The sequence below is a fragment of the Gouania willdenowi genome, chromosome 13 (genome assembly GCF_900634775.1).
Source record: "Gouania willdenowi chromosome 13, fGouWil2.1, whole genome shotgun sequence".
NCBI classification, from domain to species: domain Eukaryota; kingdom Metazoa; phylum Chordata; class Actinopteri; order Blenniiformes; family Gobiesocidae; genus Gouania; species Gouania willdenowi.
Window position 1 is genome coordinate 32858889 of NC_041056.1, and position 18699 is coordinate 32877587.

General features: G+C 40.4%; 1 protein-coding gene across 6 annotated transcripts in view; it reads right to left on the minus strand.

Moving 5' to 3' along the window:
- gkup (glucuronokinase with putative uridyl pyrophosphorylase) overlaps positions 1–18699 on the minus strand; it is a 106781-nt gene that overhangs the window by 9508 nt on the left and 78574 nt on the right. For all 6 annotated transcript variants that reach the window (XR_003675320.1, XM_028463771.1, XM_028463773.1 and 3 more), the window contains one exon: positions 4469–4526. Coding sequence is in view for 5 of the 6 variants with exons in the window: in XM_028463771.1 (XP_028319572.1) it covers positions 4469–4526 (58 nt within the window). In the remaining variant the exon portion in view is untranslated. The remainder of the gene's footprint in view (positions 1–4468; positions 4527–18699) is intronic.

Genomic DNA, 18699 nt, shown 5'->3' on the forward strand with positions numbered 1-18699 from the left:
TATTTCCTCCCTGCAGCGCATCACGCTTTAGAGCAAGTACTGTCAGAAAGTGTTTGTGTTAACAGTTCTTTTATTTTGAAGCTGCTTGGTAGTGATGTCACTTCCTGTTTGAGTGCGTCCAATGTCAGTAGTAACGCTGTGTGCTAAAGGAGCTTCAAATGTTCAGCACCCTCCTGCAACTTAAATTAAGCAGTGTTATTGTTTATGATGTTCTACATGATATATCATACAACACTGGATACATGTGCTTTAATATGGGAGATAGGGACAGACTTGCTGGTGTAGGGACCAAATCCTCCAAGTTGATATTTGACCTAGGACACTAGTTTCACCAGTCAATGGAGTCAGAGAGTCTGTCTCCTACTGTGAAATGCAAACGTGCCCCACAGGGGGATCTTCTCCCTTTTCCTGTTCGAACGAAGGAACAGGAGAATCCTAGAACAGTTTTGCTCTTGTTATCAATCATGACAATCATGACTGATTGTTTCCTTGACTGATTGTTTACATGCTAAGTTTTCAAACTCTGGGCTCCGACCCCCTGCAGATGTTGTCACCTCCAGAACCCAAACCACTGGTCACACAGGACATTGGAATAACACTAGCTCTTCTGCTCAAATGAGAACAAAGAACATGTGCTTGTTTGAACAGTCACAAAAGAAAGGATTATTGGTACGTACGGTCCTGCAGAAATTGAAATTGCAAATATTGTCTGTCCTATGCCACTCTTTTCATGTAATTCAATAACCAACAGAATGCTATTTTAAATTGTTTATCATTTAAAAGGTGCTTGAAATACTAGAAAACATCACAAAGCTAGTTCAAGGTACTGAATGTTAACCATATGATAAAGAAAATTCCTTAACCCGAATTTTGACATTCAGGTTTATTAAGTACTAACTATGCTATTTGTCAGCCGTGTCTGGTATCTCACTGTTTCATAATAGATGATATATTAAGATATGATGTTGAAAAGATGTTTTGAAATATGTGGAATTAATTATTAGACATTCTTCTTGTTTAGGAACTCCCTCTGTTGTCTCTGTCATTCCATTTCACACTCACACTTGAGACACACCCACAAGCTGAAAGCAGTGACATTGACCAATCACCGATATGATCTCAGAATGATCAACCAAGACACCTCCTCCAAAAGGCGTCTCCAAATTCTTTTAAAAAAAGACACGCTGCCCGAAACTTTAGTTTTGGACGCGGGCGTTCATGCTCACGTGTTCCCTCATGTTTCCAGTCTCTCATTTCATTTTTCTTTTATTTGTAGTTGCATCAGTTAGACTTTTTAAGAACCTTGCTCACAGTGAAAGCCTAAGACGCAAAAAAGCGTGCCTGGAAGCTGACCTTCCAACATCTGAATAGTGGACCAAACCGTGGTCCCTCTTAGTCTGAAACCGGCTGCGATCATCCCAGAAGGGGTTGTGGATCGGCAAATAGAAACCCTGCTGTTTAGCGAAACAGAACTCAACGGCGGCATGCCAGGGCAGCTATACTGCCACACGGACGTTGCTCCTGCAAACCCAGAACGTCTCCAGGTCCAACCAGACCGCATCTCAAAGTATGGACCAGTGAGCAATGGACCAGCAGAAGTGACTCACTTAAACATCAATACAACCCCATACTTACACTCCACTCACAATCCACCACATATGTTTGTCCGTCTCCCCCCCGTCTGTCTTCCCTCTCTGTTTTATGATTTTATTCTTTGATTTTACAATAGTTAGTCTAGATTAGCTTAGAATAGTGATTCACTTTACTACATGTAATCCTCACTTTTATTAGCTTAGAAATGCATTTCATCATGGTTTAATCACTGCATTGTTCTCGTTTCTTACTGGATTATGCAAATAAAAGGTTAAACATAATCTTTGATTTCTCTGATTCATTAAAGCTGTGATGATGGTGTAGATTTGCTGTTAGAATTCACTTCCCTGATTTAATACTTTGTTTAGTCTTAAGAAAAACTTAGACATATTTCCTCTTTTTAAGAGGTGGCACCCAGTAATTCGTTGAGCTAATATTAATAATCATAATTAATATCCTCCTTCATATAACCTATTATTAACTACCCTTATCCTCCTACACTGGCATTTGTAAATAACTAAGTTAAACAACAGGTAGAATAGAGTAAAATGATCCATATGGATTAAAAGCATTTAAAAGTCCAACAACGTAGATTATGGCATTAAAAGTCTCTAACAATATAACTCCACCTTCGCTGATTGTCTATGTGCTTCCACAGCCGATGGATGCCAATTTTGTAGCGGGGGAGGCAGTTGGGGTGGCTAAGTAGGTCGGAACAGCACCGCTCAATCTACCACTTTGTATCAATACAAGTGCGCACTGATCCCGGCGTTTGCTCGTTCTGTGTTCCAGCCGCTTGTTTGGTCGTTGCATCACTACAAACAACAGCTGCTACAGGAAGCAGGAGGGTCAAATCGGCTGCTGGTCCTTTAAAACTTTTTTACTTGATTTGATTTTGTGTTTATATCCCCGTTTTCAAAATTTCCTATTCACTTTTTGGCACTTAATTATTTGTATGCGATGTACATTATATTAAGAATTTTATTTTTTCGAATTAATTTGGGAAAACTTAAATGAATACTTTTGATCACTACCGCAAACTCCGAGTATGATCACCGCCTCCTTTCCATAAGACCTTCTCCATTGACAGAATACACGCTTTTGGCCTCCTTACTCGCGTTGGGCTTGTCAGCAGCCTAGACGGGAAAATATGAGCAGGAGAGAATTGCATAACTGCAGGTGCACAAAAAAGCGCATAAGTCCAGATGGGAGAAAAGACCCCATAGACTGGTTCACTTTGTTGGGTGGGTGTCTGTTCTCAACCAAGTAGTGGTCTGTGTGTGTGTGTACTGTAACATGCATACAGCTCTAAGCAAAGATATAAGGTGAGATGATCCACTCCTTGTGAAAAACAATGTTCAGCTCCGTCCACAGCTTGAAAAAGATGGGTGATGACGTAACCAAAATTTGTCGACAATTACATTTGTCGGTGACTAATTCTGTTATCAATTTTTGTGAACAATGTCGTCTAAACGTTACCCCTTAGTTTAAAGGTATCCCTCCTTGTTGTCTCAACCTTGGCTGGAACAGAGAGAATTAGACCCAAATGCAGAAACTCAAACAGACACAGAAAATAGCCATATGGGTTTGAAAATGACCACCTGACTATTCATCACCTGAAGGGCAGTTTAAGCAGGGACCTTCCCTGCTCTTCAGGTGATGAAGACTATGAAAACATATCTGTACCATAATTCAGTTTAAAATAGATTAACAGAAATGCTTTTTCATTTTCAGAATATAGCTGCATTTTTAACTCATAAATAAAATAATAATTAATTAATAATAAATAATCCAAACTGCATTTTGATTTTCTTCTTCAAGGTTGCTCGTTTTGTAAATTAATTAAAATGATAAAGAAAATTACATTTAAGTTTTAATTTTCAAAAGATGGCCCAGAAAAAAGGAAACAAAATTCAATTCGAAATCAAAAATTTGAAAGTTAAAATCCATTAGTAGAAAGGTTAATGTATTGAAGGTTGTAGTTGCCTTATTTGACCCATAACTCAAATTGGTAATAAGTAATCAAAATTGCTTTTTAATTTTCTTCTTCAACACTGCTTATTTTGTGACACAACTAAAGAAAGCAAAGAGGTCATTGCATTTTTGTTTTCATGCCCCACCCCCGTGCAAAGTGTAACATAATTCAATTTGACTTCACAATCCCAGTCGGTAAATAAGGCAGCTACATCCTTCAATGCATTAGCCTTTCTACTAATGCATTATTGTTTTAAAATTTTCTATTTCAAATTGAATTTTGGTACCTATTTGCTGGGCCATCTTTTGAAAATTAAAACTTAAATGTAATTTTCTTTATCATTTTAATTAAGTTACAAAATGAGCAACCTTGAAGAAGAAAATGAAAATGCAGTTTGGATTATTTATTATTATTATGATTATGAGTTAAAAATGCAGCTATATTCTGAAAATGAAAAAAACATTTCTGTTAATCCATTTTAAATTGAATTAAGGTACACATATGCTTCCATAGAAGACAGTCTGAAAAACATTCAGCAAGACAAAGAAAAACTACCTGAAACCAGCTCACCCTTTAAACAGAAGACCAACAAGGACCGTCACTTATAGGGCACAAGGTTATGACAATGAAAAGTGATACTGACTCACACAACCAAAAAAGCGTAGACTGCGGATGACAACTGATTACGTGTGCAAAAGGACTCTGTTGCAAAATATAAAGACACATCAGCACACTGACAAACTTCAACATAACTACAAGCCACAAATGCACGCCTCTTTCTTCGTGTGATAATAGTAACAGTGATTTTTTTTAATTTTATTTATTTTGTTCTCGCATGTCATGCAGCACACCACATTTTGAAAAACCTAGATTTATGATCACCGCAATATCAAGACTAACCTTGCCTGATCAGTGAGATCAGCAAAAGTCTTCATGGCCTCAACCACCAGAGGCTCACCTGTGGAGACAAAGGACATAAAATAATGAATTAACACCTTGAAAACATAATAAAGAGACAAGATCACTACTTTTGAAATCTGTGTGATATTCAGTAAGCATTCTAAATATATTATAGAGATCTCTATTATAAAGGCCCTTATGTGATGGAAGACAAAATAGATTCCTTTCTGAAGTCCCTGGATTTACTTACTATAAGCAAAGAACATGAAAAAAAAATGCTGCTGATATTACCGAGATAAAATTCAACAAGGCAATTAGTCAATTGAAAATGGGCATATTTCATGGATCATAAAGGTACACTGTTTAGTGGTAGAACACACCTATAGAACAATTCATGCCGCACTCCTACCCACATTAAACGGGTCCACATTAAACAGCCACAAATTCCACCAACACGGAAGGAAGCAATTATTTCTGCGTTACCTAATGAAGGCACCAAAAAAATATTATGTGGTTCATGCAGATCAATTTCCATTTTTAAAATAGATAAATGACTATAGAACTATAATGGCAAAAAGATTGGAAGACTTCCTCTATAATTACAACATGATCAAACAGGGTTTATTTGCCAAAGCGAGACTTACGTAGAACACTGCATATTATAGATCATATACAGAAAAATGAAATTGTAGCTGTAGTAAGAAGTGTTAATGCTTAAAAGACTCTGTTGATTGGAGTTTCTAAAATAGAGTACTACATTCAGGGTGGTCCACTCGTGCCCTAGGCAAGAGTGGCCTTTAGCCCCTCCCCCACAGAAAGTGCCAGGGTTTTATTTCTTTTCATGGCTGCAGCACGTGAAGCACCACCAAACGGAGTCTAATCACAGACAAAAGGTGTTTACACTGTGATTATCCCTACCCTGCACCTGTACTCTGTACCTACAGTGTGTTTATGTGTGTGTTTCATTAACAGCAAACAATGACCAACGCAAAAGAAAGACATCAAGATGTGTTCATTTTAGTTCAGTTACAAAACCAACATTTTCAATTTTTAACTGTTCTTTGAGTGTTCACTCTGACCTGCCAATATAATGAGTAAAGATAGTAGGATGCAATGCATATAACTTGTTACTATTTCTTTCAGTAATAGAGTTATAGTATTATACCTAACTACTGATAGGAGTTAGGTATGGAGACGGTGTCAGTCCCCCGACCCAAATTTCACAATGATTTTAACATAAAATCAAATAAAAGAGCTATCAATTATAAAAATCTGAAAAAAATTAAAATCTCAAATCTAGAAACACCAAAACATAAAACCATTAGATGTGCTCTATTAAATATTAGATCACTGAGATCCAAATCTCTACTAGTAAATGACCTTATCTCAGAAAATAACTTTGATTTATTCTGTTTAACTGAAACATGGCTGTATCAAGATGAATATGTTAGTTTAAATGAAGCCACTCCTCCCAGTCATTTAAATACTCATATGCCACGAGACATAGGCCGTGGAGGTGGTGTAGCAGCTATTTATCATTCCTCTCTCCTAATCTATCCTAAACCAAAGGCCAGTTACACTTCCTTTGAAAGCCTGGTTCTAAATTTATCTCATACCGAATCAAAAACCTGCCAGCCAGTCTTATTTGCGATAATTTACCGTCCTCCAGGCCCTTATTCTGAATTTCTATCAGAATTCTCTGAGTTTATATCAAACTTAGTCCTCAGTTCTGATAAAATACTGATAGTAGGAGATTTTAATATCCATGTGGACAAAGATAGTGATAGCCTGAGCTCAGCCTTTATGACCCTAATAGACTCAGTTGGCTTTTTTCAAACTATTAATGAAGCTACTCATCATTTAAATCATACTCTTGATCTTGTTCTAACATATGGCCTTGATATTAATGAACTAAAAGTCTACCCTGAAAATCCTCTGCTATCAGATCACTTTTTAATATCTTTTAACATTATCCTAGAGGATCTCGCACTGTGCAATAAAATAGTTACGAGTAGAAATCTGTCCAATAGTGCTGTGGCTAAATTTAAAGAGGCCATTCCTGCTGCCTTAAACTCAGTGCACCATCCAATAAATAACTATGATATTAATTATAACCCCTCTCAACTGGATTTGCTTGTCGATAGCTCTGCTAGTCTACTAAAATCCACCTTGGACTCAATTGCCCCATTGAGGGAAAAAACCATTAAACGTCAGAGGAAAGCTCCGTGGTTTAGCTCTGAAACTCACACACTCAAACAAACAACCCGTAAATTAGAGAGAATGTGGCGCTCCAATAAAACAGAGGAGTCACGAATACTCTGGCAAGAAAGCCATAGTAAATACATGACAGCCTTACGACATAGTCGATCTACATACTATTCCTCACTAATTGAAGAAAATAAAAATAATCCGAGGTACCTTTTCAGCACTGTAGCCAGGCTAACACAAAGTCAGAGCTCTATTGAGCCCATGATTCCTCTAGCCCTCAGCTGTGAGGACTGTGAGGCCTATATCTAATCTTCCTTTTATTTCAAAGATTCTTGAGAAAGTTGTGGCAGCTCAGCTCTGTGAATTTCTTCAAAACAACAGCCTGTTCGAGGACTTCCAGTCAGGTTTTAGAGCTCAACACAGCACAGAGACTGCTTTAGTTAAAGTAACTAATGATCTACTCTGGGCTTCAGATGAAGGACGACTCTCAGTGCTGGTTTTATTAGATCTTAGTGCAGCTTTTGACACTATAGATCACTATATTCTACTAGAGAGATTAGAGAAATTACTTGGAATCACAGGGACTGCCCTAAACTGGTTTAAGTCCTACCTATCTGATAGGTACCAGTTTGTACACGTGAATAATAAGTCTTCTGTGTACACTAAAGTAAGCTACGGGGTTCCTCAGGGCTCTGTGCTAGGTCCAATCCTCTTCTGTATCTATATGATCCCCCTTGGTAATGTTATGAGAAAATACTCTGTTAACTTTCACTGCTATGCTGATGATACCCAACTGTATGTATCAATGAAGCCAGGTGAGACAAATCAGCTATCTAAACTTGAGGCTTGTCTAAAGGACATTAGGGCCTGGATGGACCAAAATTTTCTTCTTCTCAACTCAGACAAGACTGAGGTCATTGTACTGGGCCCACGACACCTTAGAGAAACCTATGCTAGCCTAACTGCCCTAGATGGCATTACTCTGGCACAAAGCACAACTGTTAGAAACCTTGGGGTTCTATTTGATCAGGACTTATCCTTCAACTCTCACATAAAACAAACTTCAAGAACTGCCTTCTTTCATCTCCGTAACATTGCTAAAATCAGATCTATCCTGTCTCAGGGCGATGCCGAAAAACTAGTCCATGCTTTTGTTACCTCTAGACTGGATTATTGTAACTCTCTTTTAGCAGGCTGCCCGAGCAAGTCGCTTAAGACACTTCAGCTGGTTCAAAATGCTGCAGCACGTGTACTGACTAAAACTAGGAGAAGAGATCACATTACTCCTGTATTAGCCTCTCTGCATTGGCTTCCCATAAAATATAGAATAGAATTCAAGATTCTTCTTCTCACTTATAAAGCCCTAAATGGACAGGGACCAGTCTATCTCAAGGAGCTTGTAGTGCCATACAATCCCCCCAGAACACTACGCTCTCAAAATGCTGGACTACTCGTTGTTCCATTCGTCTCTAAAAGTAGTATAGGAGGAAGAGCTTTCAGTTATCAGGCCCCACTTCTCTGGAACCATCTACCAACCACGGTTCGGGGGGCAGACACCCTCTCTACCTTTAAGGTTAGGCTCAAAACATTCCTCTTTGGTAAAGCTTTTAGTTAGGAACCAGCTCATAGCTCATAATTAAGATGCAATAGGCATAGACTGCCGGGGGGGGGTCTGGCATGCTCGGTTGGAGAGAGGTTGGAGAGGGCGTTAAGAGAGAGGTCATTTAGGTTAGAGAGGGACCGGAGAGGGTCCCATTCCTCTCTCAAACACTCCCTCTATGTCTGCTTCTTCCCTTGTGTGTTTGCTCCTGTACTCCTTCTGGCTTTTGTCTTGCAGGTCCGTGGGATCCTCAGTGTAGAGTTACAGAGTCTCAACAACTCTGTCTCCACCCTTTCCTCTGCACACACCCAACACAGCATAACGTGGATGGCTGTTCATCATAGGAATGGGATCCACACAAGGTTCCTGCTGCTTAACAGAAGGTTTTCCTTGCCGCCATGATGAATTCATGTTGGGTGTGGGATACATATGTATGTGTATATACGTATATATGCATATGTGTGTATCCATAAAATGAAGAGTCCGTCCTTAAGACTGCTCTACTGTAAAGTGTCTTGAGATACCATTGGTTATGATTTGACGCTATACAAATAAAGATTGATTGATTGATTGATTGATTGATTGATTGATAAAAAGGCCATATAACGGTATTTTATGCTAATTTTGTATTATACAAGCTAACGTCCTTTATTAGGGCCCAAGCACCAATGGCATTGCAAAGGCCCTATTCTTGTTAGAATTTTTCTTATTATTATTATTATTATTTTGCTGCCACTTTGGAGACCCTTCCCAGGGTAGTAATTTCATGAAACTTGGCAAAAGTGTATAGGTTGGTGAAAAAATGAACGTGTAGTTTTTCGAAGTACCTTTGGGATTAATTAGTAGTAAGTAAGTAAGGAAGTAATCTTTATTTATAGAGTGCTTTTCACTGGTAAAAACCACAAAGTGCTTCACACAAATTTCAGTATCATCCCGTCTAAAGAGAACATAGAAGAACAGTAACATATAACATGGGAAACAAAAGCGGGAGAACTGTGGGTCGCCAAGGGCATTTGAGGGGCCCCATATTTAGATGAAAAAAGGGAAAATAACATTAGGAGAGGTAAGAGAAAAAAGTCCACTCAGTCTCTCCTGTCCCACTGTGCTCCTCAAGTGGTGTTTACTGAGTTTTAACTTGGAGAATGAGCGGGGAAACCTATAGAGACATTTCAATGTGGACAAACATTAGACACGTGACTGACGTGCGCGCGCATACTCTGCAGAAAATCTGATAGAAAAACCCAGTGTATATACAAAAGAAAACCTAAAAGCGTTAAGTCTCTAGATGCTTATAACTACTTGTTATGAACAGGCAGGAAAGGCAAGCTTCTGTACACCTGTTTCCGTGTATTTCAGCATATTTTGATCAGTTTCAATGGATGAGTTTCCATCTACATTAAGTCTTCTCCTCACTATCCCACGTCTGCATATGTGTCCATTTACAGCTTTTTATGGTAATTTTTTACTGAATCCAGACTGAAATAGCGCTCCATTTGCTCCCGTGCACAATCGCTTCGGCAGCGGTTACGTTGTTTTGCAACGAGTCTGCGTGCACATGCACCTAATTTAGTATGCATACTAAAGTGGGTCTCTATAACCCCTGTATAAATCTGCATGATGGGTGATGTTAGACTGTGCCTACACTCTGGGCGTCTCTGGGCACAAGCTACGCCTTCTCCAGCTCCCTTGAGCCGTGGTAGAGGCCCGGCTCCCTTAAGTCTAACCTTCTATCCGGGCCACAGGGCATGCCACCCTCCCAGCCCCTGGTCTGAGAGTTCAATGCCTTGTTCACACCTTCAGTGATGAGTGGCAGCCTTCCCAAAACGGCTGCCAACGCAATACGAACTTTACGATAAATCAGATAGCTGCCAGCTCAAATTAGCAGCATCCCTACATAGCATTATTATTCCTCTTAATAGAGTATGGCACCCCAAAATGATTAAACACATAAATTCATAATGAATCCTTAAACCCTCTACACTTGTGTTTGCGAGTGCAAATATAAAGCCATACACAGTAAACTTATTTTCTCTGCGTTACTTTTTGAATGGCTCATCCACAGTCTGACTGGCACTATCTGACAGTTTGTGATTGCAGACTTTGTGCTCAATTGCAGTATTATTAAAATGTCTTATTCTCCTTGAAAAAAAAAAAAACATATTTCAGTCAAATTATGCCATAGAACTAGAAGAGCTGTGTGTCCGTGTGACTGTTATTCATGCACGACTGAACATCATGTCGAAGCAGCACCATTTATAGCAGCAATTTCTAATAACTCAGGTCAAACTTTGAACTCACCTAAGGACAATAATAAACTTTTTTATGATTACTATCAAAACCTATACTCATTAAACTTAAACCCTAACACTGAATATATTAAAAAAAATTCTAAATAACTTAAACTTACCACAGCTAATCACAAAAAAGAAAACTACCTTAAACTCCCCAATAACCAAACATGAATTAGACAGTACAACACTAGGCAAACCACCCAGTCCAAAACGGTTTCCTGCTGAATTTCTACAACACTTCTGGTCAATGCTGGTTCCACTTTTCTTCAGGGTAGTAACAGATTAAAAGTAAAGGTTATGTAGGAGGTCAAATGACTGCCTCAAACATCTAATTAAACCAGACGAAAACCCTGTTACTTTCTAGTTACCAACCTATCACAAACAAAAAATATATCGAATACTCAGATAAGATGAATTAAAAAGAGACACTCCAGAAACAATGTCAGAAGACCCTTTAATTTAAGTAACATGGCACAGAACTCCATTGGGTAAACAAAAGCAATTTACGTAGAAAAACCATTTGACAGAGTCAACTTGTGATTTTTCATTGCTGTCCTTGGTAAATTTGGAGATTCATTTATTCAATGGATATTCAACCTGTGCAAAAAATCTAACGTTACAGTCACCACAAATAATATATAATCTCAAAGCTTCACACTGCAGAGGGTAAGCAGAAAAATGCTTTCCACTCTCACCTTTACTTTTTTCAATATTCTTTGAACTTCTAGTGGCAGCAATACATCATAACCCTTTTATTAAAGGAAGCCACTCAACCATCTCAAAACACAAAATCAGTGCAGGTAATATTTTACTCTATTTAAAAAAACCTTCGCTGGGTGGCGGGGTGCTGCTGTGGGTCGCTCCGCCTGCCTGTCTGGGCGCTTCGGCTTTGTTCCCTTGAGCGCACCGTCGCCATGGATGTCGCTCGCACCAGACAGGCCTCCTAAAATGAACACCTCACTTCACTCCCAGCTGGTCTGGCTCACTCACTTGGTGCACCGCACACCCATACCCAACCCTTGGGGGGCTGGATGGTGGGGCTGAGGGTGGAGGGTGCCGCCGCCTGTGCTACTGAGTAGTGGTGCGGGGGCGGCATTCCCACCTCAAATTGCCCTACTAATCCCTCCAATTTTAATCGCACCTCAACACCACCCAGAGGGTGCGACTACCACTTCCACCCTCCGGGTCTATTTGCACCACATACACTTATATACACAAAGGTTGCACCTCATACATTCACTAAACACACACATTCACACAGGGGATAGGGAAGTGCCTCTCCATTGGGGAATGGAGAGGCACCATAACAGGAAGGTGGGTAGAACCACATATTTGGGCCTGTCGGGTGGGAGCCTGGTCCCTCTGTTGATGGCTGGGCCACCGTGTAGAATGCAAATACATCAGGATGGTGCGGTTGGGTGTAGGATGATGAGTTATTATTAATGGGTTATATAACTAAGAATATTAATTATGATTATTAATATTAATTCAAATTTGCGGGGTGCCACTCCTTTTAACAGGAGAAATATGTCTAAGTTTTTAGACTAAACTCATCAATGTGAAACCAGGGAAAAGTGAATTCTACCAGCAATATCTACACCATAGTCACAGCTTTAATGAATCAGAGGAATCAAAGATTATGTTTAACCTTTTATTCAAACGTCAACAATTAACACAGTCAAAATATCAATTGAAATGGGATAATTAAATCATGATGAAATGCATTTCTAGGCTAATAAAAGTGAGGATTATATGTAATAAAGTGAAATCACTAATCTAGGAGGATGCTAGTCTACTAAATATTGAATAAAAATGCAGGATACATATTCGAATAATAAGATCATAAAATCAAAGAATAAAGTCAAAACAAAGAGGGAAGACAGACGGGGGGAGACGGACAAACATATGTGGTGGATTGTGAGTGAAGTGTAAGTATGAGGATGTATTGAATGAGGTTGTATTGTAGTTTAAGTGAGTCAGTTCTGCTGGTCCATTGTTCACTGGTCCATACCTTGAGATGCAGTCTGGTTGGACCTGGAGACGTTCTGTTTGAGCAATACAGCCGGACGTGCCACCATTGGTTCTGTTTCGGTTCAACAGAGTGTAGCCCCTTCAGCCGATCCAAGCGGTTCTGGCTTTCGCAGCTGGGTTATAGAGTGGCTCTTGGCTTACCACAGGGGGTCACAGGCCGGGCTTCCTTTCGGCTGTTACGCACGTCACTAGAGGCTGTATTTGTCCGAATCAAGCAGCTGTTGATTACAAAATCTAACTGTTTCAACTAAAAATTAAAAAAAAAATGAAATGAAAGACTGGAAACATGAGGGAACACGTGTGAGCATGAACGCCCGCGTCCAAAAACTGAAGTTAGGAACGGCGTTCTTCCTTTTAAAAGCTTATCTTTGGGGCTGGCCTCCTAAGGAGGGAACTTCGTTGATTGGTTTAAAGTTGCCAGCGTCTCAGCTGGCTGCCTTTGGGTGTGTCTTGGGTGTGTGTGTGTAAGACAGAGGACAGACGACAAAGGGATGATTCTAAACATAAAAGAATGCCTAACAATTAATTCCACATATTTCAAAACATCTTTTCAACATCATATCCTGAAATATCATGTATTACGAAAGAGTTTGATACCAAACACGACTGGAAAATATCCTATGAACACTTTAGGAACTGGTTAATGAATTTTACTTGTAATTACTCATAAACATAAATGTCAAAAATCTTCTTAACTATAGGGTTGCAGTAGATACCTCAAACTAACTTTTGTGATGTTTTCTGGTATTTTTAAGCACTTTTAAATGATGAAACACTTAAAATAGCATTCTGTTGGTTATTGAATTACAAGAACCGAGTGAAATCGAACAGCCAATATTTGCAATTTCAATTTCTTGTAGAAATCATTCCAATAATGTTTTCATTTGTAACTTTTCAGTCAAGCACATGTCTTTTGTTCTCATTTGAGCGGGAGAACTGGCGTTATTCCATCGTCCTGTGTAACCATTGGTGTGGGTTCGAGAGGTGGCAGCATCTGCAGGGGGTCGGAGCCCAGAGTTTGAAAACTTAGCATGTAAACATTGACTGACTGTTTCCCTTTTGATCGTAAGGTAGCAGAGGTGATAACAGGAGGACAACTGCTCTTGGATTCTCCTGTCTTTTTGTTCGGCAGGAAGGGGAGAAGGCCCCCCTGGGGGAATGTTTGCACTTCACAGTAGGCGATAGACTCGCCAACTCCACTGCCTGGTGAAGCCAAATGTTCTAAGTCCAGATCAACTTGGGGGTTTAGTTCCCTACATGGGCATGGTGGAGCGGTGGGTCTCGGGGGGCGTGGGGGGTGCGGCCGGGGGCTCTCTTCGGGCATTGTCGGCCCGGCGGGGAGTGGGGGTGCGTCTTCCCTATGGGTGTGGCTTGGTCCATGTCTCGTCTCCTGGTCGCCTTGGGGGCTGTCCTCTGTGTGTGCGGGCCCGGGGCGGCCTGTCTCGCCGGTGTGGGGGGTGGCCCCTCTGCTGGGATCTCGGGCGGAGGATTGGGTGTGGGGGTGGTGGGGTGGATGTCGGTGGCGGAGTGCGCTGGCTCCTCGGCTTCTAGGTGCTTTCTCGGGTGTGTATGTGGGGGGCGGTGGCTGCTCGGCCGGGGGGGGGTTGCCTGGGCTCGCTGGCCCACGCTCTTTCTGCTATTCTGGCTGCGTCCTCGAGTTCGGGGCAGCGCTTGGGTTTACAGTGGCACTTTCTTGCACATACATCGGTCTACAATGCACAAGCATGCCTTGGACTGTGGGATAAAACTTGTCGTGGGCTTAACTTTAGACACGTTGATCCCAAATACCTGTTTCAGGTATTACCACTCACTCCTTCCCTCTGCCCACAGCCACCACCATTATAGTTAAGCCTCACGCTTACAACTTCACATCTCACTTTACAGTAATCAACTCTTCCCCACCCTTCCATTTCTCTTCCTTGAATCGCTCTTCCCTGCTCTCTTCCCCCTCCACCTCCTCCCCACCCCCTCATCTAGGTGTAACATTGCCCTCTCTTTTTATATTCTCCCTTTAATAAAGTGTTTCTTACCCTTCCTAAGGGAGGGCTGGTGATGGTCACAATTATGCAATAAAATAATGCAATTTATTTAATTGCAATAACAAAAAAATAAAATGCATTGCTGTCTAAAAAAAGATTGCACTTCTTGTAGTGCTGTAGTGTTGACCTTTGACAGCACGTGCAGACAAGAAAAAAAAAAAAAAAAAACATTCATTAGAAGAGATATTTAATCTATTTGTTCTTAGATACACCTTATGGTACCCCTGGACACATAGTTGCAACCTGTGATTACAGGAGGTTTTGAACCTTGCAACAATCAGACCCCCTCCCTTAGGCGACCCAGCCAGGTTTGATCAGGCCCCAGCTCGTGCCCAGGCTGCCCCACGTGCCACTCCTCACCCCTCCTGATCCAAAGCCACCTTGAGGCCACTTCTGTTGCGTCAGTGACGAACTTGATGGCCCTTCGCTGGCTGGCAACTGCGAAACCCAGCATCTTGTAGACCCTGCAGAGAGACTGGCCCACAAATCCTTGACATCCCACTTCAATGGGCTGGCATTTTGTCTGTCAACCATTGCTCCGGCACTCCTCCACTAGCTCGGAATACTTTGCCCTCTTCTTCTCATGGGTCTCCTCCATTTAGTCCTCTCAAAGCACAGTAAGCTCCAGGAGAACTACCTGCTTGGAGGCTGCTGAGGTAAGAACAATGTCTGGCCTTAAAGTAGTCTTGGAGACTGCTTTTAGCTGATTTCCCAGGTCAACTCTCGGCTCCCAATGACGGGCTCTTGGTTATGGTGTTTCGGGCGGCTGCTGCTTTCCATAGGTTGGTCCACTTGACCTTGCGCTCCACAGCTTGCTCCTATCCTACCTAGCTTCTCCTCTACTCCTGCTCACGAGAGTTCTAACTTGGCTGGCTTGAAAGTCACACAAGCCCAGGAGATCAACTACTCAAGGCTGCTCAGGATCCACCGCATATGTAATTGTAACAGTCAGGTCATCTATCAAGGCTCAGACTGGTGGCTGTCAGACTCAACGGGCTTTGGTGAGGGGCCTGCTCCACTGAACTTCCACAGACTTAACTAGTGCAAAGAGTGCAATGTTTGCAAAGCTAGGGAGGTAAGTCACGGAGACACGAGGTAAGTCACGCGAGATGTTCTGAGAGTCACGTGACAATCTGTGAAAATTCAACATGGCGGCTCGCCGCCGAGACTAGTTTACCGATCCTGCTTACGTGCACATATTAACGACCACGCGCCCCCCCACCAGCCAGAGTGGAGGACCTCGAGGATTTCATCGATAGATATTACGCTGAGTACGTGATGGAGTCCGGACCAAAAGCCAGTACATCAGGTAAGTCGGCCAAGCGCCGAAAAAACGATTCGGCTACCGATACGTCAGACCTCGAGGTAGAATCCCACACGGAACTCCTACAGACCATAATTAAGAGGCTGGATGTGCTCGACTTACTGCACCGAGACGTTCAGGAAATGAAAGCCAGCCTGGAATTTGCCTATCAACAAATCCAGGACTTACAAAAAGATAACCATGATATCCATTCGGCTTTATCCGCGGTGAGCTCCGAGGTAAAAGAGCTGAAAAATTAAAACAAGTTTCTTAAAGAGTCAGTCCTGGATATCCAATCTCGCAGTATGAGAGACAATGTGATTTTCTCAGGCATCCCAGAGACCCCCAACGATGACCCAGATGCTCTGCTAAAAGACTTCATGTCGTCTGCGCTTAAAATCCCGGCAGAAACCGTGAAAAACATCACATTTCACCGTGTCCATCGCCTCGGACCACGTAGAGGTAACCGGCCACGTCCCATCATTGCCAAATTTGAGCACTTTCAACAGAAAATCCAGGTCAAAAGTAAAGGTCGGGAACTTAAAGGTACGCAATTCGGCATGAACGATCAATTCCCTCGGGAAATAAACGAACGTCGAAAAACCCTGTATCCTATCTTTAAAGAAAACCGACAGAAAGGCAAAAATTCCAAACTGGTCGTAGACAAGCTTTACATAGATGGCCAACTGTTTAGGGATTCAAACATCACACCCTGGCTCTACTGAGAAAGACAAATCTAAAAATAATAATGAAATAATAATAAATACATAAATAAAAAATTTAAAAAAAACAAAAACAAAACAAAAACAAAAAAAAAAAACATAGGTGATATGTGAGTTAACATTCAAAGGATAATTCTCCACTTAAGGTGAAGTTAAGGTAGCATTATTTTAAAGTTAAAATAAATATATGTGCTGTACGTGTGTGTATGTATATGTTTGTGTGTGTGTGTATGTATATATCTATATATATAATTAAAAAAAAAAAAAAAAAAAGTATGTGTATGTATATATGTCTGTGTGTGCGTGTGTGTCTGTATGTATGTATATATATAAAAATAGAGGGAAAAAAAAAATATATATATATAAAATAATGATAATTCCAAAAAAAAAAAAAAAAAAATAACAATTAAAATAAATAAATACATAAAAATAACACCACCACCAAAAAAAAAAAAAAAAAAAACACGGATAGGTGTATATATGGACACGTGTGTGTATGTATGTATGTTTGTATGTATGCTACATATTAGCTTAGATTTTGGTAAACACTTTTCGGCACGTACTCTCTCACAGGACACTCTTTACCGTCATGTCAACTCTTTCTTCTCCCACCCCTCACTCTTTTTTTTCTTTCACATTCACTCAACACCCACAACACCCCCCACCTCCTACACCTCCTATAATTACCCCTTGCTCCTTTTACTCTTTTGATACCTGTTGTTATTGTTGTTATTGTTGTTGTTGTATGTTTGTGCTTCTCACTAACCTTTTTGATCCAGTCATTTACCACGTGGTGTTATCGCATGATAAGTGTGTCTCCTCTTCTTTTTTTCTTGCATCCAAGCCTTTTATAACACAGTTGTGCACAAATGACCACAGATTCTCAGATATGCTTACACCTGTATGGACTAACATTCACCTCATTCTATGTATCAGTTTACAGTAACTTCTTGGAATGTGCGTGGCATTCGCTCGCAGGCTAAAAAGATTAAGATATTTGACTATGTTTCTAGATTAAATGCAGACATTGTTTTCTTTCAAGAAACTCATTTACTTAAATCAGAAGAAAAATCCCTGACAGATTCAAATTTTAATAAGATATATAACTCATGTTTCAATTCCAGACAAAGAGGAGTCTCGGTTCTTCTCAACAAAAGGTTACCTGTTAACATAATCAGCTCCGTCATAGACCCAGAGGGTAGATATATTATTATCAAAGTATTAATCTATAATAAATGTTTCACAATTCTAAATCTCTATGCCCCCAATAATGATGACCCTGATTTCTTCTATAGAATTTTCTTAGAGCTCTCAGACCTTTCTGCAGACTCATCTTTAATCATCGGAGGTGACTTCAATCTGGCGCTCAACACATCATTGGACAGATCTAGTAAGTGCTCAAATACAAAACCATCTCGATCTGCTAAAGTATTAATGGATTAAATGGAAGATCTTGGAATAGGAGATGTATGGAGACTGAATAACCCAACTAAAAAAGAATATACCTTCTTCTCCCCCGTGCATAAATCCTTCTCCCGAATTTACTTTTTTCTTTCAAATAATTCCATCATACATAAGATGTCCTCTAAAATACATCCTATAATTATTAGCGATCATGCCCCAATATCCCTCACCCTGCAGTGTGACTCTATTCAGAAAGTATCCTCTCTATGGCGCTTTAACACCTCATTACTTAATGACAGTGAATTTGGAAAAATAATAAGAAAAGAATGGGAGGACTTTTTATTGACAAACGACTCCCCGGAAATATCACCGTCCTTACTCTGGGAAACCGGCAAGGCTGTCATTAGAGGGAAGATTATATCATACTCTTCTTTTAAGAAAAAACAGGAACAGATAGCAGAAAAAACACTTGAAGAAAAAATTAAGAAACTTACGGAAGAATACGCAGCTAACCCATCTGAACTTCTATGGGAAAAACTTCAAAATACAAAACTTAATCTGGATATCATCTTATCTAAAAAAACCGACTTCATTTTGCAACAATTACGATACAAAAACTTTGACTACAATAAC